The 24,738-nt window shown below is 39.4% G+C and overlaps 1 protein-coding gene across 3 annotated transcripts in view; it reads left to right on the forward strand.

The window, feature by feature from the left end:
- Fmn2 (formin 2) overlaps window positions 1-24,738 on the forward strand; it is a 308,323-nt gene that overhangs the window by 152,744 nt on the left and 130,841 nt on the right. For all 3 annotated transcript variants that reach the window (XM_052737699.1, XM_052737700.1, XM_052737701.1), the window contains one exon: window positions 7,391-7,452. In XM_052737699.1, the coding sequence (XP_052593659.1) occupies window positions 7,391-7,452 (62 nt within the window). The remainder of the gene's footprint in view (window positions 1-7,390; window positions 7,453-24,738) is intronic.

Genomic DNA, 24,738 nt, shown 5'->3' on the forward strand with positions numbered 1-24,738 from the left:
AGTTTGAATGTAATTGCCCCCATAAACTCATAGAGAGTGGCACTATTAGGAGCCATGGCTTTGTTAGGATTGGTATGAATGACCTTATTGGAGGAAGTGTGTCACTGTGGGATGGGCTTTGAGTTCTTATGTACTCAAGCCATTCCCAGTGTTTCAGATCACTTCCTGTTGCCCGTAAGTCAGAATGTAAGAACTCTCAGCTCCTTCTCCAGCACCCTTTTTGCCTGGACGCTGCCTTGCTTCCTGCTATGATGATAATGGACTAAACCTCTGAACTGTGAGTGAGCCACTACAATGAAATGTTTTACTTCAAAAGAGTTACCATGGCCATGGTGTCTCTTCAAAGCAATAGAGACCCTAACTAAGACACTGACTGAGCCATCTACCGAGGCCTCTTTTCATATTTTCTATGAATTACAGTACGATATTTGGAGAGGTGGACAGAATTGGATTCATTTTTCTCTTCTGAGCTATGGCAAAAACTGTAAACGTGACAACCCTGTGTCACGTTTACCACAAAACAGATTGTCTGAGTGTGGATATACCCACATTCTTGTTGGTGCTTGATGGCCCAACATGTCCAGATGCTGGAGCATGTGTAGTGATGGGCAACTTGAAGAGGGCTGTGTAATTTCCGTCTCTCAAGGGTGAAATGTTTAGATGAATGCAGTAGCAAACTGCCCTTGGGTAAACCGTATCTTCCTTAAGGCATTAGCAGGATATTTTGGCCTAGCTGAGCAAAACAAAGCCACATTTTTAAAAGTGCTTGACTGCATCTTTGGGAGATTTTTCTTATCAAACACATTTTGACAGTTCTTTTCTTTTTTTCTTTATGAACCCTCCAGGTGCGAATATTTTCAGTGGGGGATTAGCTCACAGGTATTTCCTCATAAAGGAATGTCGCATATAATTCTTGATTCTTTTGTGATTGAGCTGCTTGGAAACATGCAGTCTTTCGAGGCATCTATGCTTCACTGAGTTTTTGTCTTAGTGAGGCATACTATTGCTGGGATGAAGTACCTTGACCTAAAAGCTAGTTGGGGAGGAAAGGGTTTATTTGCTTTACTCTTCCATATCACTGTTCCTCATGGAAGGAAGTCATGATGGGAATTTAAACAGGACTGGAACCCGGAGGCAGGAGCTGATGCAGAGGCCATGGAGGAGTGCTGCTTCCTAGTTTGCTCACCATGGCTTGCTCAGCCTGCTTTCTTATAGAACCCAGGACCACCAATCCAGGGGCAGCCCCCACTCACAATGGGCTGGGCCCTCCCCCATCAATCACTAAAGAAGAAAATGCCTTACAGTTGGCTCTTATGGAGACATTTTCCTAATTGAGGTTCCTTCCTTTCAGATAACTCTAGCTTGTGTCAACTTGATAGAACACTATCCAGCTCAGTTTCACATAACAATTCTAGACATTTCCAAACAACGGTTTTCCTTTTCTTCATTGAGACAGAGGATCTTCCCACAATGTCTGTCTGCTGCCCTTGGCTTTGTGATCTCTCTCTTTTCATGGCAGCTTTCTGTGCGCTTGGCAGCAGGTATTCTTGCCCATGCCAGTATTTAGTTTTTGTTTCTACAGATGTCTTTGCCTTTGTGAGCCTATGGGAATCGTAAGGTAAATGTATTATAAAATGGGACTCCTGTATCCTAAGACTAGTTATGGTGGCTTCTCTCTGAAGAATGGGTCACAGTGTTTCCATTTTACCTCTGAAATTTTTCTAAGCTAAGGAAATGTCAAAATGCAGGTCTCTGAAGCCTAGTTCCAATGGATACCTCTACAAAAAACTTTTGGAGTATAAGGCTCCAGAAATATCATGGAAGAAGGAGCAGAAAAATTGTAAGAGCCAGAGGATCAGGTAGTTTGCTGTGAGACAGTGTCTTCTAGTATTTTAAGAAGCTCCACCCATAAAGCCTAACCAACATGACTGCCTAAACATGAGCTGAATAAGGACAACAGCAACAGATATCCCAAAGTGAATGGGGAGAGGCCATGAAGACTCAATGCTATGTAATGAACTACAGGCAACTAAATAGAAGTGCTGACAGAGAAATAGCCTTCCCCAAAGAAGAGCACATATAGTAATTTGGTTATACAATACCCATTGATCAGCCCTGAAAACATACATACAAATAACATTATACAGACCCACCACATTGTATTTATATATGTGTGTATATACATACATACACACATTACATACATACATATATACATGCATGTATTTATGTAACAATAATGAAACAAGGCATTTGGAAGAGAGCAAGGAGGAGTATGCATAAGGATATAGAGGGAGGAAAAGGGAGGGGAAAGTGATGTAATTATATTATAATCTCAAATATAAAAGAAATAATTAAAAAATGGCTACAGTATTTCGGACACCCTAGCCACCCAGTGATAGCTAAAGCAAGATCTGTACTACTTTTACAGTCTCCACGGAGGGACATAGTGTGTTTGTAAGTGTGCATGCTCATGAACATGGAGACCAGATATCAACATTTGATATCTTCCTCTATTCTTCTCCATCGTATTCTTTAAGGCAAGATCTCTCACTGAACCTGGAGCTCACTGGCCAAGTAGCATCTTCCCTTCTTCAGCTCAAGGGTAACTACGTTCCATGGCCAGCTTTTATATGGGTGCTGGGGATCCAAACTCAGGTCTTCATGCACACATGGCAGGCAATTCACTGACTAAGCCATCTTCCCATGATTTATTTCTGTAAAATGGGTGTGTGTGTGTGGGGGGGGGGGTTGTCTGGGTGTACTGATGACTTTTGCTTATGGAAAAGTTTAGAACTCAGAGGATCTGGAAATCCATATGAGAGTAGTAGTTAGGGAATATTCCAGAGGTTATGTTGGCTAGAGTCTGAGGTTGCTATTTGTTAGATATCCCGTTTGTCCATGAAAATGATTGCATCTTTTGCTACAGTGATTCCTTGGGAACAATGAAACCAGTGTAGATGTTGACTAAATGTTCTCGACCACCCACAACACTGTTCTCAGGTAGCTGTAACTGTTGCCTGGATGACTCTAGCATCATCTTTAGTACACAAAGGGGTACTTCAAACATGAAAGCATGATATTATATGTGGAATGTTTCACTCAAAGTTTTAGAAGATAAATATGAAGAAAATAGTTTAAAAAGAAAAAGGATTAAGAAAATTAGACCCGCTTCAGAAAAGATAACATGTCACTACTGTCTTTGTTTTTACTGCCTAATTATAATGTTCTTCCTCTTCAGTACCCTTTGGTATGGCACCTTCTCTTCTAAAACTTAGTTTTGGAGTTTGCTGGGCTTAATCTTGAAGGAGTCCTCAGCAGGTAGCTGAGTGATCCTGAAAACACGAGAAATTGTCTGTCCTGGGGACTGTTAAGACTTCCCAATATTAAATACTAGGTGAACAAGTTTTACTTATATATTAAGAAATATATATATATATATATATATATATATATATATATATGTATGCACACATGTATATATAAAGAATTAAGGAAAAGATGTCATAAATTTAAAAAAGAGCACAGAGAAGTACATGGGAGAGTTTGGATGGAGAAAAGGGAAAGGGGAAGTGATATAATTATATTAAACTCAAAAAACAATAAAAAGAATTTGAAAATTAATAAAAACTCCATTGTGGGCTGAAGAAGTAGCTCAGAGAGGAACCTGTTTGCTTTGCTAACATAAGGTTCAATGCCCAGAACACACATTAGAAAAAAATCGTAGTGACATGTGCTTATGACCCCAGCAATGGGGAGAAGATAGGTGTCTCTAAGGCTTGCTGGCCATCTAGCTCAGCCTACTTCATGGGTTCCACGTAGTAGTAGTAGTAGTGCAAGATGCAGTCTCAAAAAATTGAGATAGATGGTACTTGAGAAACAACACCTAAAGAAATTCCCTTACCTTCCCACATAGCTGCATACTCATGCATATGTACCTGTAAACCTCCCCCACCACCATGTGTCTTCCTTCGCCAATAAAACTGCACTGAGGTTCCATCTTACAACTATAGAGGTAATCATTAAAAAAAAAAATCAATAAATAACAAATGCTAGTGAGGGTGTGAACAACAGGGAACTTTTATATTCTGCTGTTGGGAATGTACACTAGTCTAGCCACTATGTAAATCCAGAGACTTTTCAAAACCTAAAAGTAGATCTATCATGTGACCCAGCTACCGTGTCTCAGATATACTTGTATACCAATGTCTATTGCAGTACTTTTCACAATAGCCAAGTAATGGAACTCATGTAGGTGTCAAAAACCAAGGAATAGATTTTAAAAATGTAAGTTTGTGGCCACAATAAAAAGAATGAAGTTGTGTAATTTCAGGAAAATGAGTATTACTGGAAGCAATCATATTGAGTGAATTGTGTGACAAACCTTGTATGTTTTCCTCTCATTTGTAGTTATTCAATTGTACGTCTTTATAAAAAGCCATGTATGTATGTACATACATATATGTATATATACATATATGTATACACAGATATATATGTATATATATGTATATATATATATATATATATATATATATATATATATATATATATGGAAATTCTAGAGAAACAAAGGGGAGAACGAAGATGGGAGGGGCAAGAAAAGGGGCAAAAGAGAATGAGAGAAAATATGTTCAACATACAATATATACCTGGATGAAAAATTTTAATGAAATTAACAATTACATTGAGATCTATCCCTCATGTCCCTAGTCTTTCCAGGACTTTTATCATAAAGGAATATTGGATTTTTTTTCAAAGGCCTTCTCTGCATCTCATGAGACAGATGATCATGTGGTTTCTGACTTTTATTCTATTCATGTGATGGATTATGTTTGTTGATTTATGTATGCCAAACTATTTCTGTATCTCTGGGATAAAGCTGACCATCATGATGGAAAGCCTTTTGATGATTGAATTCATTTGCAAGTATTTCACTGACAATATTTGTATCTATGTGATGATTGAATTCATTTTGCACGTATTTCACTGACAATTTTTGCATATCAGAAATATTGGCCTATAACTTTCTTTGAGTTGTGTGGTTTTAGTATTGGGGTATTATTACTATTGTAAAAAGAATTTGGAAAATTACTGCTTCTGTATCACTGGATGGTATAAGTCTCTTTAAATTACTTGTCTCATTGGTTTAACATTGGTAGGTCATATAGAGTTAGACATTTATTCATTCCTTTTAGGTTTCCCAGGCTGGTATAATACAGAATTTTAGAATGTCATCTGACTCTCTGAATTTCCTGTGTCCTTGATACTGTCTCCCCCTCCATCTCTATTTCGTTAGTTTGGATCACTTCTTCTTCTTGTTCATTTGGCAAAAGTTTCACCAATCTTCATAATTTTATAATTAATAACTACAGAAAATGATGGATACAGTACAAAGACGAATGTGTCCTGTGAGTTTTACTTGAATATGAATGACTTTATTATGTTCTGAGGGTGAAATCTTATACTTAAATTAATATTAATATTTCCTTTGTAGTTTTCCCACAGATCTCTCACTATGTCATCAAAGAAATATAAAAATTTCTAGGCAATTACTCACTAATGAATTACAAATGAATTACTTAGGCTAGATTCATTTAGATTTTCCTTAGACTAAACTATAAAACTAAAGGACAAAATTTCATACATGAATTAGCTATTTTTATTGCTTCATGTATTTTGTTATATATTACCTCAACAAATAATATGAATTAATCTCTTAATTTTAGTAATTTGTGCTGCTTGGTGTAATTTAATAATAAGGAGATTTGGCTAAAATCTTCCCCTTGGATTTATATAGGAACACTAATTTTTAAATTGAGGGGATTATTATTAGAGTGGAAATATCATATTCTACTTGGTGCAACATTTGTTGGTGAATTTGGGCTCTGGTCCCAGAACTGTTACATTACTTACCTTGGTTAGATTTCTCATCCATCCTGTACTTCAATTTCCACTTTTCTTTCTTAATTCTTTCTTGGGACTTTTGCCAGTATCAACTAGTAAATGTGTACTTTAAGCTTTGAAGGGGAAAGACATAGTAAATTGCCTCAGTTATCAAAATAAATATATCAAAATCGTGATTATCCACACTGTGATTTTTCTCCTGCAAATCTTTAATCTCACGAGTGCTTCTGCAGTGGCTCCTTGGCAAAAGTCCCTTGTGACAATTTTGCCTCATTTTCAGTCTTAAAAGTCCATGGGAAACAGATTAGTTTTAACGAACTTATAATAAATCCACCCAATTCAAAATACAACATTCTGAATCCCCCACCCACCCACCAGATCATTCAAGGAACACATTCCTGAGTAATGATGACCTATTCTGTCTGTGATCATCTTAATATAAACACCAAACAGTACCTTCACCAGATGTTTTGGGTAAGCTGGCATGCATGAACAGTTATTGGCATTAAACTAGGACACGGTGATTCAGAAAAAAAATCAAATGTATTTAGTTTAACAGTGAAAGACCCATTTATACTTCTCTAAAATTTGAGCAATCCTCATGAGATGTAGTACTTGTAATGTCTTAGTTAGGGTTAATATTGCTGTGATAAAACACCATACCAAAATTAAGTTAGAGAGGAAAGGATGTTATTTGACTTAGAATCCTGTACCATAGTCTGATACTGTAAGAAGTCAGGACAGGAGCTCAAGCAGGACTGGAACCTGGAGGCAGGAGCTGATGCAAAGGCCATGGAGGGATGATGCTTACTGGGTTGCTTCCCATGGCTTATTCAACCTGCTTTCTTATAGAATGCAGGACCATCAGCCCAGGGGTGGCCCCACCAACAATGGGCTGGGTCCTCCTGCATCCATCACTAATTAAGGAAATGCCCTATAGGCTTTCCTACAGCCTGATCTTATGAATGCATTTTCTCAGCTGAGGATCCCTCCACCTCAAAAACTCTAGATTTTGTCAAATTGATATAACACTAGCCAGCACACAGAACAAGTGAAATATTTTTTTTTTTTTTTTTTTTTTTTTTTTTTTTTTTTGGTTTTTCGAGACAGGGTTTCTCTGTGTAGCTTTGCGCCTCTCCTGGAACTCACTTGGTAGCCCAGGCTGGCCTCGAACTCACAGAGATCCGCCTGGCTCTGCCTCCCGAGTGCTGGGATTAAAGGCGTGCGCCACCACCGCCCGGCACAAGTGAAATATTTTAAAACTTGATACCTGAGCCATTGAAATTCCTAGGACATGGTCTTTGGAGCAGGGCAAGCATCAACACTGAAGTTCAAGTTCTTGTGCACTCCAACTGCTGGTCATGAACACATTGCCTGACAGGGCTGAGCATCATTTCACAGCTGTCTTATGGTAATTTACATTCTTTTCTTTGCCTCCCCTCCCGCCTCCCCCCCCCCCCCCCCCCCCCCCCCCCCCCCGCAGCTGTTGTGAACTTGGACAATTCCGTGGTTGACCTGGAGACCCTTCAAGCTCTCTATGAAAATGTGAGTAATAGTTCTTTTGTGTGATCTGCTCAGTACAAGTGTATGTTCACATGTGAGCTGGCTGTTTTAATGTCATCTGAGGAAACTCAGTGTACATGCAGTAGGGTTTTATGTGTTCATAATACTTTCTAGGAACATATTGGACAAATGTATGATCTCAAGGTTTTCAGGGCTGACTCGACAGATGCTGCTTTCAAAGTTATTCATGTGCCGTTGATATATTGTGCACCCCAATAAACTTATCTGGGGGTCAGAGAACAGAAGAGCCACTATATTTAAACATAGGTTTAGGCAGTGGTAGCACACACCTTTAATCCTAGCATTCAGGAGGCAGGGGTCTGTCTGGATCTCTGTGAGTTCAAAGCCACACTGTAAACAGCCAGGCATGGTGGCATATGCCTTTAATCCCAGGAAGTGATGGCAGGAAGCAGAAAGGTATATAAGGCATGAGGACCAGGAACTAGAGCCCTGTTAAGCTTTTAGGCTTTTAGCAGCAGCAGTTCAGCTGAGATCCATTCGGATGAGGACTCAGAGGCTTCCAGTCTGAGGAAACAAGATTAGCTGAGGAATTGGCAAGGTGAGGTTGGCTGTGGCTTGTTCTGTTTCTCTGATTGTTCAGCGTTCACCCCAATACCTGGCTCCAGGTACTTTTTATTAATAAGACCTTCTAACAATTCGTGCTACATTCATGTTTCCTCTTCTGAAATAATAGCAGTGTTTGTGCGGGCACTAACTTCAGCCAAGCCTTTCTCTCTGCACTTCACAGATGTAGAATATTTTCTCAGTTTTCAGCCTTTCAAAGTAAACCAATTTTACAGTATCTTAGTATTTGATGCAGGACACGTCTGTGCCTAGTGTCTTTTTAAAATTGTTCTGCACTACTTTATAATTTTCGTCTTCTATTAGAAACAGATAATTTATACATATTCATGATATACAAAGTGATGTCATGGTTTATCAATGTGGAATATGTCTAATTAATATTAGACTTATAAAGTCAAATACTTAGCTGTTGTGGTAAGAACATGGGAAATTTAATCTATTAGCAACTTTGTAAATACTTTGTATAAGAGTATTTACATGTGATGGTTTGAAAGAAAGTGGCTCCCACAGGTAGTGACACTGTTAAGCTGTGTGGCCTTGTTGCAGGAAGTCTGTCACTGTGGAGTATGGGTTTGGAGGTCTCCTATGCGCAAGCTATGTTCAGTGTCACATTTCACTTCCTGTTGCCTATGGGTCAAGATGCAGAACTCTCAGTTCCTTCTCTAATCCCGTGTCTACCTGCATGCTATCATGTCCCATCATAATGATAATAGACTAAACATTTGGAACTATAAGCCACACAGTTAAATGTTTTCCTTTATAAGAGTTGCTGTGGTCATGGTGTCTCTTCACAACAATAGAAACCCTAACTAAGACAGTACCACACTTTGAAATGCATCTCCAAAAGCCCTCATTCCTCCATATTAATTGAGGGATTATATCCTTCCCTTATTCTCTCCTCATTGGGCTCAGTACTTCTTGTACTCTGGTACTCACTACTTATACTCTGTTTCTCTAAGATTAAATAATTTAGCTTCTACAATAAGTATGAACATTTGATTTTTTTTTATATCTATGGTTTATTTTATTTAGCATAATGCTTTCAAACTCCATCTATATTGCATCAAATATGTTTCTTTTCAAGGCTGAAAAATATTGATTGTATGTGTGTGTCTGTGTAAGTATGTGTTATAGTTTTATTCATTCATCTGTTAGACACAGCATGATGCTGTTTATTTGAGCATTTTGAATAGTGATTCAGTGACCATGGGCGTGCAGATAGATGCCTCCTAACCATACTAGTGTTAAATCTTTTGAGCCAATGTCTAGAAGCAAGATTGCTAGATAATGTGCTGACTTCACACAATAGATTTTGGGGAATATCTATGCAGTTTACTGTTATGGAAGTCCTAATTCATGCCACTACACACAGTATTCAACATTCACAGACTTTCTTCTGTTTACATATTGCTATTCTGGGAGATGTGAAATGCCATCACATTATGAATTCAGTTTATATTTCTCTGATGATTAGTAAGGCTGAACACATGCCTATTGGATAATTCTATGTCATGAGAACTATTTATTAAGATCCTTGGTCCCATTTTCAGTTGGCTATTTTGTTTTATTCTATTTAGACGTTTAGTTTCTTATGTATTTTGTAGGTTAAGTCTTCACCAGTTGTACACATTTCTTGGTAATGTGTATCCCTGGTTGGTTATTGTTAACAATGATCATTAGTAGGTTTGTGTGGGAACTTTCATACTTTCCTTTTCACACCATCATTGCAGACTCCCTGTGTCCTGCTTAAGACTGTTAGTTACACCATTGAGTTTTGTGCTTGTGTGTGCTTGTGTGTACTTTATGCTGTTGATTAGCATCTTTTTCTTTATCTTAAAGAATTATTTTTGGGAGCTGGAGAGATGGCTCAGTGGTTAAGAGCACTGGCTGCTCTTCCAGAGGTCCTGAGTTCAATTCCCAGCAACCACATGGTGACTCACAACCATCTGTAATGAGATCTGGTGCCCTCTTCTGGCATGTAGACAGAACACTCTATACATAATAGATAAATAAATCTTTTAAAAAAAGAATTATTTTTGATAATTCCCATAGGGCCCAGGTTGAGTGTTGAGCGTGGGTTTGTCAGAATTTTAGTTGGATTTTTATTGGCTTATTTGTTAGTTTGTTGGTGGTGCTGTTTTGGTGTCTGAGATGAGGTGTCACTGTGTAGTCCTGGCTGGTCTTGATGCCCCAGAGATCCACTCACCTCTGCCTTTCAAGTGAGTGCTAGGATTAAAGGAAAGTATCCCCATACCATAGTTTTATTTCCCCTTCATTTCTGAAAGAGGGCTTTTGGGGGTGAAATACTATTGGTTGGCATTTTTTTTCACTTTGAATATTGTTTTTGTTGTTTGTTTGTTTTACATCTGCTTATTTATTTTCTCTCTCTCTCTCTTTCTGTGTGTGTATGTATGTGTGTGTGTGTGTGTGTGTGTGTGTGTGTGTGTGTGTGTGTATGCCACTGCTTGTGTGTGGAGGCCAGAGGACAGCTTAACAGGATTAAGTTCTCTCCTTCTATGATTTGAGTTCTGGGGATCAAACTCAGGTTGTCATGCATGGCAGCAAGTGCATTTATCTGTTGAACCATCTCACTGCCCCGCTGTATGTTTCTAATCTTTGGATTTTCTTTGACTTCGTGGGCTTCTCTTTGATTTGAATTTGATTGGAGGTCTCTGATCTTCCTCTACCTGGAGATTGATTTCTTTGCCCAGATCAGCCATTATTTCAATAAATATGCTTTATTGCCCTTTGTACTTTTTCTGTTCTTGGTGGCATCCTTTAAGTCATGTGGGCTTTCTTCATTCTTTATCTCTTTCCCTTTTGTTCCTAATTGAAACCATTGCTTCCGAACTGATTGTTCAGTGAGGACCCTGTGTTTGGAGTGGCCTATAGCAGTCTTCATCTCTTGGATTTTCTTCAAAAAATATTATTTTTAGTTCTGTGTTAGAGATTTAGTTTTGTTGGTATATTGTCTATTTGTATATTCTTGTAGTTCATTGGACTTCACGGATACTATGCTAAATATTTTTTTTCATTTCATAGATATCTTTTTCTTTGAGGTCCATTGCTAAATGGACCGTAACACTGTGGCTACCTCTGGTTGGTCCAGGACATAGGGGATATACCCCGGCCAGATGGTACCATTGTTTTAGTTTTTACTTAATAGGCCTGGGTTTAAGAAGAATCTCTGTGTGTCATTAAGTGGTAGTGTTATACCCTTGTTGGCAGATATGAACATCTACGTACACGTACAGTTCACATTACTTTCATTGTGATATAGTCATAGTAAAATCCCCAAACATATTTAACGGGTGTATATGCTTACATTTGCCATCATTTCCCCATTTAAAAGCTCTTTCTTCACTCTTAGATTACCCCAGCATCTTTACCCTTCACCTAAGGAAATATTTCCTCGTTTTTGGACATAGATCCTTTCAGTGGTGAATGTTCCTGATGTTCTTTTATCTTAGCATGTTTTTATTTAATCTTCATGTTAAAAATGACATGTTTTTTCTGGATAGAGAAATATGAACTAACAGTTTATTTCAGCATGTAGGAATTTACATTATTCTCTGGCCTCCATTGTTACTGGTGTGCCTGCTTTATGCCTGCCATCATTGCTGTTCTGTGAGCAAAGTGGTCTCCTCCTTCTTCTTGTTGATTTATAGTTTCTACTTCATCTAGCTTTAATCAGATTCATTATGATATAGCTAGCGTTCTTTTTTGGATATATTCTCAATGGACGTGATGGACTTCTTGATTCTGTAATTCTGTGTATTTCATCTTTAATCATTTTCATCCTTTAATCTTTAAACTCCAAATGTTATTTTCTACACTATTTTCTTACTCCTTTCCTTTGGGTTTCTAAGCTTCACATGCTACAGCTGGGATTTTGTACAAGTTCCTGAGATTCAGTTCATCATTTGGTTTTCAGTATGTTTTCTTTCTGTTTACTGTATTGGATAATTCACTTACTCTTACATTCCTCATCTCTCTTCATCTGCTCAACCCATCCAAGAAATGGGGTGATTTCTAATTCATTTGTTTATATTCTAGAATTTTTACTTTTTTCAAAAATTAAAGTTTTTTTTAAATTTTATTTTATTTAGTTAAATTTTTCCCATTTATTTTATATATCAATCACAGTTTCTCCTCCTTACTCTCCTCCTATTCCCTCCCCCACACTACCTGCCTCCCCATCCACTCCTCCTCCCTCTCCATTCAGAAAGGGGCAGGCCTCTCACGGGCTTGAACAGAGCATGGGATACCAAGTTGAGGTAGACCAAGCTCCTTCTCTTGGGAGAATGGGAAAAATTAAAGTTTTAAAAATCATATATTTTTAAAGTTTGATAACTTTTACTTCAAATTTAGTAAGTTATGGTTAAGCCAAAAAAAATTGACACATAGACACTTTTAAAATTTAGCCTAATGGTCAATCCAGAAATTTCTAATGCTTTATAGTAAGATTCTTGTCTTCATAATAGGGACAGAAAAAATGTTAGGAGCTGGAACATATAAAAATGTTTACATTTTTGAGACATCGCCAAAGAGAAATTCGTAGACAATATAGAGACAGTTCAAAGAGAAATAAACGTGTCTGTCTAATAAACATTTGAGAAAGCTTATATTCTGAATAGTCAACAGGCAAAATAAAATAAGACATCAATGAGATAAGTTTTCTTAAATCTCCAATCAAAAAATATGATGGTTTTTCAAAACTAAGTAAAAAAAAAAACTGTGAAGTCAAAAGAAAGTACGCATTATATATATTATGGTCTACCCCCCGTGAAAACAACTTGGCACAATCTAACAGCACTGAGGATGCACTGAACATGCAATCCAGGAATTCTACCCTTCATGCTACAGTCTCAGCAGACTGCCAACCACCAAACACAGTTATAGGTTCAGCACATGGATCCACTCATATGTGTCTGCTATCTGAATGCAACTCCAAGACAAATTGACCTAGACCAGAAGAATTAGGGGAATTTTAAAATAAAGTTTCAAGCTATTATACTTTAGGACAATTTGTTTCCCATGAGAAAAGCCATCCCACCCCCCCGCCCCGTCCCTTCATGCTTCTCTTTGCTGTATGTGAATCTGAATATAAATATAGTGAACATGAAACCAAGATCACATTATCATTATGCAACTAATGTGGAATAATATTTTCCATATGAAGCAATGTGTTTGCTCTTGTTATTTTTTCTATGACTTGAGAAAACCAGAAAAACAAGTGGAAAGAGGAAAATATTTTCCTTGCCATTCCTGGAAAGTAGCTGAGGCTTTTGTGTAGTATAGCTGTGCTTTCCCCTCTCCCATGATCTCTGGGGACCTGATATTTCATGGTCACAAAGAGAATTTGCCTTGCCATATTCACTTGAGAAGGGCTGGTTATGGGAGCTGACATGGCTGAGGTGCTCGTGTTTGTAATGTCTTTATTTCTTCATGGTTTTGATGTCTGCTACTCTCCTGTCTCCTTCTGTAGCATTCCCTTTGAATTGAACAATTTTAAAGGGGAGTTTCCCGCTAGTGAATTCCTGCAGCTTTTATCTGACAATACCTTAACTTCTTTTTCACTTTGGGGGGACAGTTTTGCCGTGTATAAGAATCTTGACTGATTATTTAGTGTTCCTTATCTTTTAAGTGGATCAGCTCACTACTTCCTAACTTCTCAGTTATACCATGTGAAATGTGCTGGTAACCTTACCCGGTCTTCTTGTGTATTGTGCTGCTCCTCTTTCCCAGTGGAGAGATTCTCTGTGCCAGAGTTTGATTACAATGTATCTTGATGTGGGTCTCTTTTGTTTCAACCTACCACGATACCCAATCACACGAAAGGTTGGGGAATCTTGATAATCAACTTGCTTGGATTTAGGATCACCATGGCAACAACTTCTGGGTGTGTATTTAGAGGAGTTGCTCTATGGGATTGACAGAGGTGGGATGGCCCACCCTAAGTACGAGAAGTACCGTTCCATGGCCTAGGATTCTGTACTTTATAAAAAGGCGAAGTAAGCTGAGCACCAGCATTCTTCACTCTCTGCTCTTTGCCTGTGGATCCAGTGTGATCAGCCACCTGAAGCTTCTATTGCCATGACTTCCCCACCATGGTGAACTCTACATTAAGCCAAAGTAAGCATCTCCTTCCTCTTGTCCCAGCCACAAGTTAATAACCAATATATGTGGTAACTTGAGACAGAGTACAAACTCTCGGGTTTTATATATGTGTGTGTGTGTATATATTAGAAAAAAACCAAGTGTGTGTGTGTGTGTGTGTGTGTGTGTATGAAAGAAGGGGGTGAGGAAAAGTAGGTCTGTATTGATTTTTCAGAAAACTGAACTTGCCCATTGACAGAGAAAAGAACAGGCATGGGATTGAGTTTTTAAAGAAGTTTATTAGGCATAAGGATATCACTTTAAAAAAGGAAAAAAAAATCTCCTCATTGCTTAAATTGATTTTCCCAAGTGGTCTGGAGATCTGGATCAATGTCCAGTATGTCCCTGAATACATCCCAGCATCATCCTGTCCCTAGTAGCTTTCTCTCCTGTTATAGAATAAGGAGATGTCAGACAGGCATGTTGCATAGATTGTTTATAGGGGAAGAGAGAGTAGGTGGACAGCCCATAGTTAGGTATGAGGCCATGTCCTCTCTTATCCCCAAAAATGTCACTGTTACTATTCTAACCTTACATGGAGTTGAACTTCTTGGATGTTTATATTCTAAGTGTTCATCATCTTTGGCAAAGCTTCTGCCATTCGTTTTTCAGTTCCTCTCTCTGCTCCTTTCTTCCTAGGTTCAAGTGTTGATTCTTCTGGCTCTTTGTGTCCCACAGTTTCCCTGTGTTCCTTTTGATTTTCTTAAATCTTTTTTCTGTTCCTCAAACCTGTTACCTTCTATAGTCCTAAGCCCAAGTTTGTGGATTTTTCTTCTGCCTACTCAAATCTATCTGTCTTTGAATAACTCTAGTGGAAGATTCCTCTTTGGTATTATAGCTTTCAGCACCAGAATTTCATTTTTTATTCCTTTTTTAGATTTTCAGTCTCTTTATTGATGCTGTCATTTTGGCTGCCCATCGTTTTTCTTGCTATTTTCCATCTCTTCCTTTGAGATATTTAAAAATTCTTTTCATGCACATCATCTAGTGACTTCTCCCTTTGAACAGCCCCCAGTTTCCTGTTACTTGAAAATGTGTTTGATTATTTTTATTTAGAATCTGATAATGAACCAATGCAGATCACTCCCTGGGATTCACTGCTTTGTTGTTGCTGTTGTTGACTTTGGCTAGGATGAGTTGTCTTGAGGTAATAATCAGATTGTGGTATGAATTTAAGCTCATTTCTAAGCTCGCAGTCTTATTCTGGGGATGTGTGATCGCTTTCTAATTCTAACCCCATGTTGCACTTGCTTTTACAAGCTAGCTCCCAAAAGATAAGCAGAAGAAAAAGGGGGTTATAGAAACAAACTATGACCCTTTAAAACACTTGGAATTTATTTCAGCCAGTCAGGGAGGAGATTCTACAAGTGAGGTGCAATGATGGCTTCCCCTTTCTATGCACCTGTATGATCAGTAATAAGATGCTGTGATCAAACCACAGAGCACTGATGTTTGGAGCACAGTCTCTTTTTTTCTTTTCTTCCTCCCTCCCTCCCTCCCTCCCTCCCTCCCTCCCTCCCTCCCTCCCTCTCTCTCTCTCTCAAGCACCAGTTCCTATAAGCTATGTCAGTTTGTTCTAGGAACATGTATGCAGCTAGGTGCTATAGGGGTGGGATAGGAGATGGGTAGGTGCTAATAGTATAAGGGCTACGTTGGGTGACTCAGATTTATCCAACTTAAAGCCCAATTCCTCTCCTGTAAGTGGCAAATGTGAAACAGACCCCAGAGTCCCTAAAAGGGTGCATCAAGAAGATTCTGCTATTGCTAGTTTTGTCTAGATGAGAAATCTGTTTTCTGATGCTTCATACTATATAATATTTCAGAACCCTTTCTTGAAATGTTGAGATTTCAAATTAAATATTTAATTCAAATATATTTTGACACATCCCCCTTTACATCATGAAGCATACTTCTAATCAATGTCTCAAATTCCTTGTATATTACTTGAGCACCTGTATGCCATCTTGTGGTTGACATCTGCTGGTTATATTTTCCCCTAAGAGTATGTTCATTTTCCTGTGTTGTTGGTATATTGGATAATTGTATCTTCTTAATCAGCATTCTTTCTGGTATGTATAATGTGCTTTTATTTCAGAAAAAAAGAAATTTGATTTGTTTTTAAATACCTGTTATCTAGGATTAATTTCCAGCAGCAGACTCAGTGAAACACTATTGTTTTTGTACCCATATTGAAAACACATTGCACCATTGAGAAACAAATGTAAAAATAAAACATGGAGGCTAAGGAGATGGCTGAGTGGAGAAATGTATTTGCTGTGTAAATGTGAGGGCCAGAGTTCCCCAGAACCTGTGTAAATGCAGGATGGGCATGGCAACCACCTGTAATTTCAGTGCCCAGAAGGCAGAGAAGTAGATTGCCAGAGCAAATAGCAAGCTGGATTAGTCATATCAGAGAACTCTGGGTTCAGTTGGTAGAATCTGCCTCAAAGAATACGATGGAGACTGATCAAAGAAGACTCCTGCCATTGACTTTGGGTCTCCTCATGCATGACCACCCATCTATATACGAATTTGCATGCACACATGCATATATGCACTTGCATGGACACATGTGCCCAAACATATGTGAACAAGCATACAGCCATACATGCATAGTAAACACACCTTTCTTTCTTTCTTTCTTTCTTTCTTTCTTTCTTTCTTTCTTTCTTTCTTTCTTTCTTTCTTTCTTTCTTTCTTTCTTCTTCCTTCCTTCCTTCCTTCCTTCCTTCCTTCCTTCCTTCCTTCCTTCCTTCCTTCCTTCCTTCTTTCTAATGAAACTACTCAGTTATTAGACTTGTCTCACTAAATGATAGACTTCAAGTGGAGGACATCCTTAGCTGAATCTTTTGTTCAATTAGTTAATTAATCTAGTTAGAACAGTTGAATACCATTTGAATAATGCTACACTTGGACAGTTGCAATAAATCCAGACTTGTAGAAATATGTATTATAAAGCATCATGTGTATGCATATTATGAAGTTCTAGCATCACAGTATAGTCTGTGTGTGTGTGTGTGTGTGTGTGTGTGTTCCTGTGTTCATTAGTGTGTGAAAGCCAAAGGTTAGTATTGGGATATCTTCCTCAATTGATTTACAACCTACCAGTACAAGTTTAAACAAGAAACAGAAGCCAGGGAATAATACAAACAGGAAAATTTATGATAATGAATAATTTTCATGTGATAGGAGAATACAGAATTAAAGTGACCGATCTCACCGTAACTTGGGGCTAAGCAAGCATACCCAGGGAAGGAAATTTTGAAGGGGGTCCTTCAAGGCTGGTGAGCAGATCTCACCACCGGGGAAGGGAAGGTGTGGTTGTAGCCTATTAGTTTGGGCCACTACTAACAGGAAATCAAGAAACAAGTCTTTGTGTGGTATGTAGATAGATTCATGGCGTTCTTACAACCGTCAGCATTACTGCAGTTGTTAAGATGCCTGGAGTCTAGAGTGTATTTACAAAGTCCAGGAAACAACCTCAGGGGCCAGGTGGGCCATGGCCGGTTTGCTACAAGTGCTAGTGGTCAGAGAGTCTCGGCCATGGTTGCAAGGCTCCCAGCAGGCCCTGTACGCTGTGTGCTGCTGGGGTAGCGCCAGGATGCAGCCAGTAGTCCTCTGATACCTCTGCTGTGGGTCAGAACTGCAACAGGAGACAGCAAAGGCACACAAGACCGCCTGGGAGTGGGAAGATGAACACTTTTTCTGATGTAGCTCCTCTAGTGCCTCCTACAGGCTAAACCAAATTCTTTGTAAAGGAAATGGGAAGTGCTCCAGTGCTCTTTTCTCTTCCAGTAGGTTCCAGAAAGTAAACTGACAGGCAAGCAGCAGTAAGGGGCATAGATAACAGAAAAGACCCAGGTTTGTGGAAATATAGTCTTATCTGGCATGTAAGTTACATGTTATTTGTGATTCCATGTAACATACCTTATTTCTATGAAGGATGTCGGGAGGGGTTCGCCATGCATATGCTTAGACTTAGCATAGATTTTCTTTGGAAATCTTTTCAATTTTACTGTGTTGACTTATTTAAAATAATTAATTTAAATAAAGCAACCTGAGTTTGTTTTGTTTTGTTTTCTGTGTGATCTCTGAATAGGCTTAATTTTGCCTTGCAAATAAGGACATTTAAGGGGCACACAAACTTCATGTAGAAAAAAATTAATGTTTTAATTCCATTTTTAACAAATATATGAGAGGTAATCTTTCATGGCATTCCACTACTTACCCTTGGGGACAAAATCTACAGTTAATGTGAATGCCTTCTCGTAAATACACTTTCTTTTTGCCAGATGCTTAAATGCCAATGGACTGTTTTAAAGTAGTTGTATTTGATCTCTCTGAAACAGATGGAAGTATTTGTTATACAAACCTTATTTAGAATGTAATCTTTTTTTTTCCCTCTCTCCCTCTCTCTCTCTCTGATTGCATATGTTTGGCAGTGAGCTTTCCCTTCTAGATGTGAATGAATTTTGGGCAGTCTCCAAATCTAAACACACCCTAATTTCACAAACCACAATCCTGAGGGCCCGATTCCTGTTTATCAAGGAATTAAGACTTCGTGAAAACCACATAGTTACTTAATGCAGTCCACTGTAGTGAGGTTTGAAAAACAAAAATCCTTAGAGTTTATTTAGGATTATTGACTATCATTAAGTTCATAGAGTCAAGTCTTTGCAGCGTATAGTTAGTTAAATGTGTATATTGCTTCTGAGTCTTAAAATATACTCCTATTATGACATGGTGAGTTTCTGGGGTGATAGAGAGGGATTCTGGGTGGGGAGGGGTAGAGTTATTGAGCTGCATTCCATTCTTTTCTTTAGTGTATTGAATGATTAACATTACATCTAAATGCATCTGAAATATCCATGGACAACTGTGAGTTGAATTTTTTTTTAACTTTTCATTTTATTTCATGTTGAGAAAAATGAAGAAAAGAATCCCAAGTTGTTTGTAAAAAGAGTATTAAAATGAAGCTAACCCTTGGAAGTCAATCCTGTTAGAAGTTCAAAGGAAGGAAAACGTGGGTAAAGGTAGAAGGAAAACACTCCTACACCCCTGTGTAATTAACCAGCTCTAATCCAACTTAGTGGAGGGGGAGGGCAGGTAGGGCAGAGAGAATGAGAAGTCTAAATTCACGCTTCTCAGGATTGAATTGCACAGGCATACTTTATAGTCTTAGTAATCTTCACTCTGGGCGGTACTTGACATACCAGCAAACTTAATCTGGAAGAAGGCTGTAGTGTGTCACATGATACAGCACCCTGAAACCCATATACCGTGTGGCGTTAGAGAAAATGAATTGGATTAACCATCTGTGTTCCTCTAGCTTCCTAGAGGAATTTAATTGATTCATGTTTTCAGCAACATTTAGCCATCAGGTTCTTCAAACAAAAATGTATTGACTTTCACGGTGTAGCGATTTTAAAGCTCCCTGACTCTCCCATTTCACTGTTCCGTTGAGTTGGTTCATGGAATCCCTGTAAAGCTTGTCCACTTTCACCTGCAAATAGATTGAAGGTGAATTTCAGAATTAAAAACAAAAAACCTGTAGACGTTGAATCACTCACAGATTGGTTCCGTAGGCTTAGTAAAAAACCTTCAGATTATAAAATTACTGTGCTTGTTTCTGAATAACCAACTGTGTTGCATGAGTTCCTAGAAAATGAGTTAAACTGATTAACACGGCTGCAGTAGTAACTGGAGAATGGTGTGGGTTGCTCGTACCTGCTTTCCCCCTTCTTTGACTGTTATGTTGGAGTTGCACAGTTAGTTTCCCAAAGGCCCCTTTACTGAGAGCACTGAGCAGCCCATGAAGTCGCTGTTCACGTGGACAGTCCATTGCTAATTGCTGTTTGCAGATATGTGTGCCGCACAGGTCTCTTTCAAGGTTTTCGGCAGAGAAGCTGGTTTGAGTTTTGGCTGTGTTTGTATGTTTGTTTTTAGTTCTATATAGTTCTGGCTACTTTACCATCTTTCAGCTCTCCACCCTCCAACCACCTGGCTGTGTGTGGTATTGTGTTTCCCAAAATATTGTGTACCTTAATAAACTTATCTGGGGTCAGAGAACAAAAAAGCCACTAGTTAGGCAGTAATAGCCTTTAATCCTAGCATTCCAGAGGCAGAAATCCATGAGTTCAAGGATACAGACAGGCATGGTGACTCATCATGCCTTTAATTCCAGAAATCAAGCCTTTAATCCCAGGGAGTGGTGGTAGAAAGCAGAAAGGTATATAAGGCGTGAGGACCAGAAACTAGCAACATTTGGCTGCTTAAGCATTCAGGCTTCTAGCAGCAATTCAGCTGAGAACCATTCTGGATGAGGACTCAGAGGCCTCCAGTCTGAGGAAGCAAGACCAGCTGAGGATCCGGCAAGGTGAGGTAGCTGTGGCTTGTTCTGGTACTCTGACCTTCCAGCATTTACCCCAATAACTGGCCTCGGGTTTGATCTTATTAATAAGAACTGTTAAGATTCATGCTACAGCTGTGCTCAGTGCCTCTAGGTGGCTTAGACTCTTATGCCACAGCAGCAGTGAGCAGAGCTCTTTCTGACATCATCCTCCTGATAAAAGGCCATCAGACCCTTTGTTCCCCTTCCATCCTGCTTTACCAGCAACTGTTTCCTTATGTCAGATGTCTTATGGGCTTACATTGTGGTGTTTCTCCTCCTCATTTCTCTGGCCTGTGTACTGTGACATATTCTCTCAATCATCATCATCCTCAACTTCTCCAACCTCATGACATTTTTCCTCCTTAGTATTGCCTGTCCTTGACATGCCGTAAGTACAACAAGACCATTTACCAAGTGGAGACCCACGAGCACTTATGGTGTGTGTTTAACATGCCAGCCTGATCAAATTCCTTTGGATATTATTTGCTTTTGAATATCAGGCTTTGGAGCTGAGGAGACAGCTCAGTCAGTACGTACTTCCCACGTAAGCATGAGGACTTGAGTTCGCACCCGCAACACCCTTATCAAAAGCTGGTCTTAGCAGTGCATGGCCATCACTCCAGCCCTGGGGAGGGAGAAACAAGAGGACCCTTGGAACTCACTGGCCAGTCAGCCAGTCTAGCAGCATTAGCAAGCTGTAGGCTCAGTGAGAAACTCTGTCTCAAAAAATAAGGTGGAGAGCAATCAAGGAAGACATTCAGTGTTGACCTCTCACCTCCACATGCATGTACACATACACGAACATGTATATGTACACAGATATACTGTCTGTACAAATAAGCTTTCTATAATCATAATTTGAATAATAGTGTGACACCAATCACATGGTCCACGAAACTAATTTGAGAGGTTTTTAATTAAAAATTTTAATTTTATTATTTGAACCATCAGATATATACATAACATATATTAATCATATCCACTCCATATCTACTCTCCCATTCCCCAAATACACACCCTGCTACTTTCATACAAACTTTTGCTCTCTTTGCTTTCCTTACTCTGTCTCTGTCTCTCTCTGTCTCTCTGTCTGTCTGTCTCTCTCTGTCTGTCTGTCTGTCTGTCTGTCTGTCTGTCTCTCTGTCTCTCTCTCTGTCTCTCTCTGTCTCTCTCTCTCTCTCTCTCTCTCTCTCTCTCTCTCTCTCGTTCTCTGAGTCTAGTGAGCGGTACCTTCCTAACAGTGGGTGTGGTTCATCCATCAGAATACAGGCAACCTATTCGCCACACCCCTAAAGAAATATGATCCCAACAGACCTTGGCAGTCATGAATTGCCAATAGCTCCTTGGCTAGATGTGGGGCCTCATGAGCTGCACCCACCGATACTGGACTGTGAGTGCCTTGATGTCCTGGAGAGAGGTTTTATGCAGGTAACCTAGGCATCTGTGAGTTCATGAGTGCAATGATGCCATGTCATGTCCCAGAAGATCGCATTTCATAGCACACTTCACCAGTCTCAGGCCCTTTCCAATCCTTCTTCCAAGACATTTCCTGAGCTTTGGGCAGGGAGGGATTGGAATAAATGTTCCATTTAGGACTGAACATATAATAAATAATCACTTACTCCCAGTACTTTGGCCAGATACGTGTCTCTCCATTGACTACTGCCCACTGCTAAAGAATGTTAATGGCAACACTAACTTATGGAGAGAATTCCTGACACATCTGCTCTGAGTTGAAAGGCATTTTCTCAGATCCCTTTGGCTCTAGCAGGACCCAAGTGGGAAAGGGGCTGGTGGGAATCATTGGTTTCTGTCGTCTCTATGTTCGCATGATACCTGTTCATGAGGAAGGGGAATTCCTTTCTTAGGAGCCCTGCATTCCACCTTGGCCTGTCCTTAAGGGTCTTGGCGCTGTCCAGTGTATGTGAGGAGCAGCACTTACCTTCAGTTTCCTGTGCTGATTCCTTGGAGCTTCCATGGGCTCAGATTCTCAGTTCTGTTGCCTGCTTTCCTGCTGAGGCCCCCATCTGTCTTAATGACTTCATTTCCAGACACAGTCTATTGTAGAAGTATCTCTGTTTTCTTTCACAGAGTTTAAGGTCAGATTTCCAAGGTACTGTCTTACCTAGAAGTTGAGGGTTGCTTGTTACTTTAGAAAATAGTCTCTGGCTTCATTGTCAGTGTCCCAGAAAGCAGAATCTAAGGGCATGGTGCAGAGTTGTTAGCCTAAGGGAGGTGCACTTGAGCTCCTAAGATTTTTGCCTCATACTTTTCTTTCTTTTGTTTTCTGAGACAGGGACCCTTTTATATCCCTGGCTCTCCTAGAGCTTGCTATATAAACCAGGCCTCAAACTCACAGAGATCTGCCTGTTTCTGCCTAGCCTGTGCTACCAGACTTATCTTCTCATACTTTCCACCAATGCTTACCGTATTGCATTTGAAGATCAGCATTCTCCTTGCACAGCAAGAAGACCAATTAAAAAAAGTACCTCTTCTTGCCCCTGCCTCTTTCCTCCTCCATATCCACCCACTCAGCCCCTGACTTTGAGGCCAGCTTGGTCTACAGAACGAGTTCCAGGACAGCCAAGGCTACGCACAAAGAAACCCTGTCTTGAAAAACAAAAACAAAAGAAATTATGAAGACCCTAGAGAAATTAACCACTTAAAGTTGGTTACCTCATTGTACACCTTGACATTGGCTTTTGAGGTGAGTGTTATTACTTCCTTTTCTTTTGTGGAGGCACCACTGCATGAGCTGTCTGCAGGGACCCTGGGTATATACCATTTATATCCAGGTGTCAGTTTTCAATTCCACAAATCCAGTACAGAGCTTGCTTTTGCAACAAATACTTAGAATGCCTCTCACCCAACCTTCAAAGAAGTGTACTAACAGTACATTCTATTCATACACAAATGGAAATCTTCTGATATCTACAGGTAGGACAAACTAGAAATTAAGGAATTTCTAATGTTATACGATTCATTTAATAATGTAAATGCATAGATATGGTTGAACCAGACTTTAAGTCCGACTCTCCCCCCCCGCCCCCCGCCCAAAAAAAAAAGAGGGTTTAGATCATAAAGGCTGTGGTGGCTGGAAGAAGGGAAACAAGACATCCAACTACAGCTGTGAGCCCAGGCATCAGTTGACTAGAAAGAGGAGGGGGAGGGTGACTGTGTTCTGCCTAGGCCAAAGTCACAGTGTCCTGAAAAACACTAGTCTAGCTACTGACCTCTTTTTGGTCCATCCTGACCAAAATGAAGAGATAGACAACGTTTCCACTACTTAAGGAGAGAGAAAGGACGGGAGAAGAAAAAAAAGAGACGTCCCTGTGATCATCTTCATTCCCCAGAGAAGTAGACAGAGATGTAGTCCTCAATAAATATGTCTGCAGCCCTTCAGTGCTTCCTTAATCCTAGCTTTGATCCCTGCTTCTACTTCTTGTCCTGTTTGAGTTCTAAATGTAAACCTTGTTCAATAGTAGGAATACTTGTTTGTGTCTCTTTTTATTACACAGCCCCTTGGTCCTCTCATGACATTCCCCTCCTCACCCTGAACATGAACTTTGTGTGCGGTGGTGAATTGTTTATATGTTCTCGTCTCTCTACCAGCCATTGTTTTCACATTCGTTCTATTTCTCCGTGATCATCTTCTTACTTCTTGCTTTGACGGCATTAACAAACCTCTTTTGCTCAGTGAGATGCAGAAAGTGTCTCTCGCACATACACGCTCGACCCTTCAGCAATCCGAGGAAGACAGACTCTCTGACACACACACACTAAACATTTCCCAGTAATTTTCCATGACGACAGGCCAGCATTAGTGAAATGATACAGTTGGCTAGCAGATATAATAAATTTTTTCAACCTGGTGCCATAAATGTCTGCTAGACCACCCTTACATTCTTTTATTCTGCTGAAGTTAAATGAATGTACTTAAGACTAGGAACATTGTGGTTTATGTAGAAAACTTCCAGGTTTGGCTTGAGTATGGTTGTGTAAAGAGAGTTTTTTTTTATTTCATTCCATTTCTTTCTTTTCTTTTCTTTTTTTCCCTTTTCTTTGTAATGGTAGCAGAGTGTGTGAGGAGGAGTGCTGGCATTGAATCCAGGTCTCTGCACAGGCTAGGAAAA

Source organism: Peromyscus californicus, unplaced genomic scaffold (genome assembly GCF_007827085.1).
Source record: "Peromyscus californicus insignis strain IS unplaced genomic scaffold, ASM782708v3 Scaffold_14__1_contigs__length_90479793_seg_2, whole genome shotgun sequence".
Lineage (NCBI taxonomy): Eukaryota > Metazoa > Chordata > Mammalia > Rodentia > Cricetidae > Peromyscus > Peromyscus californicus.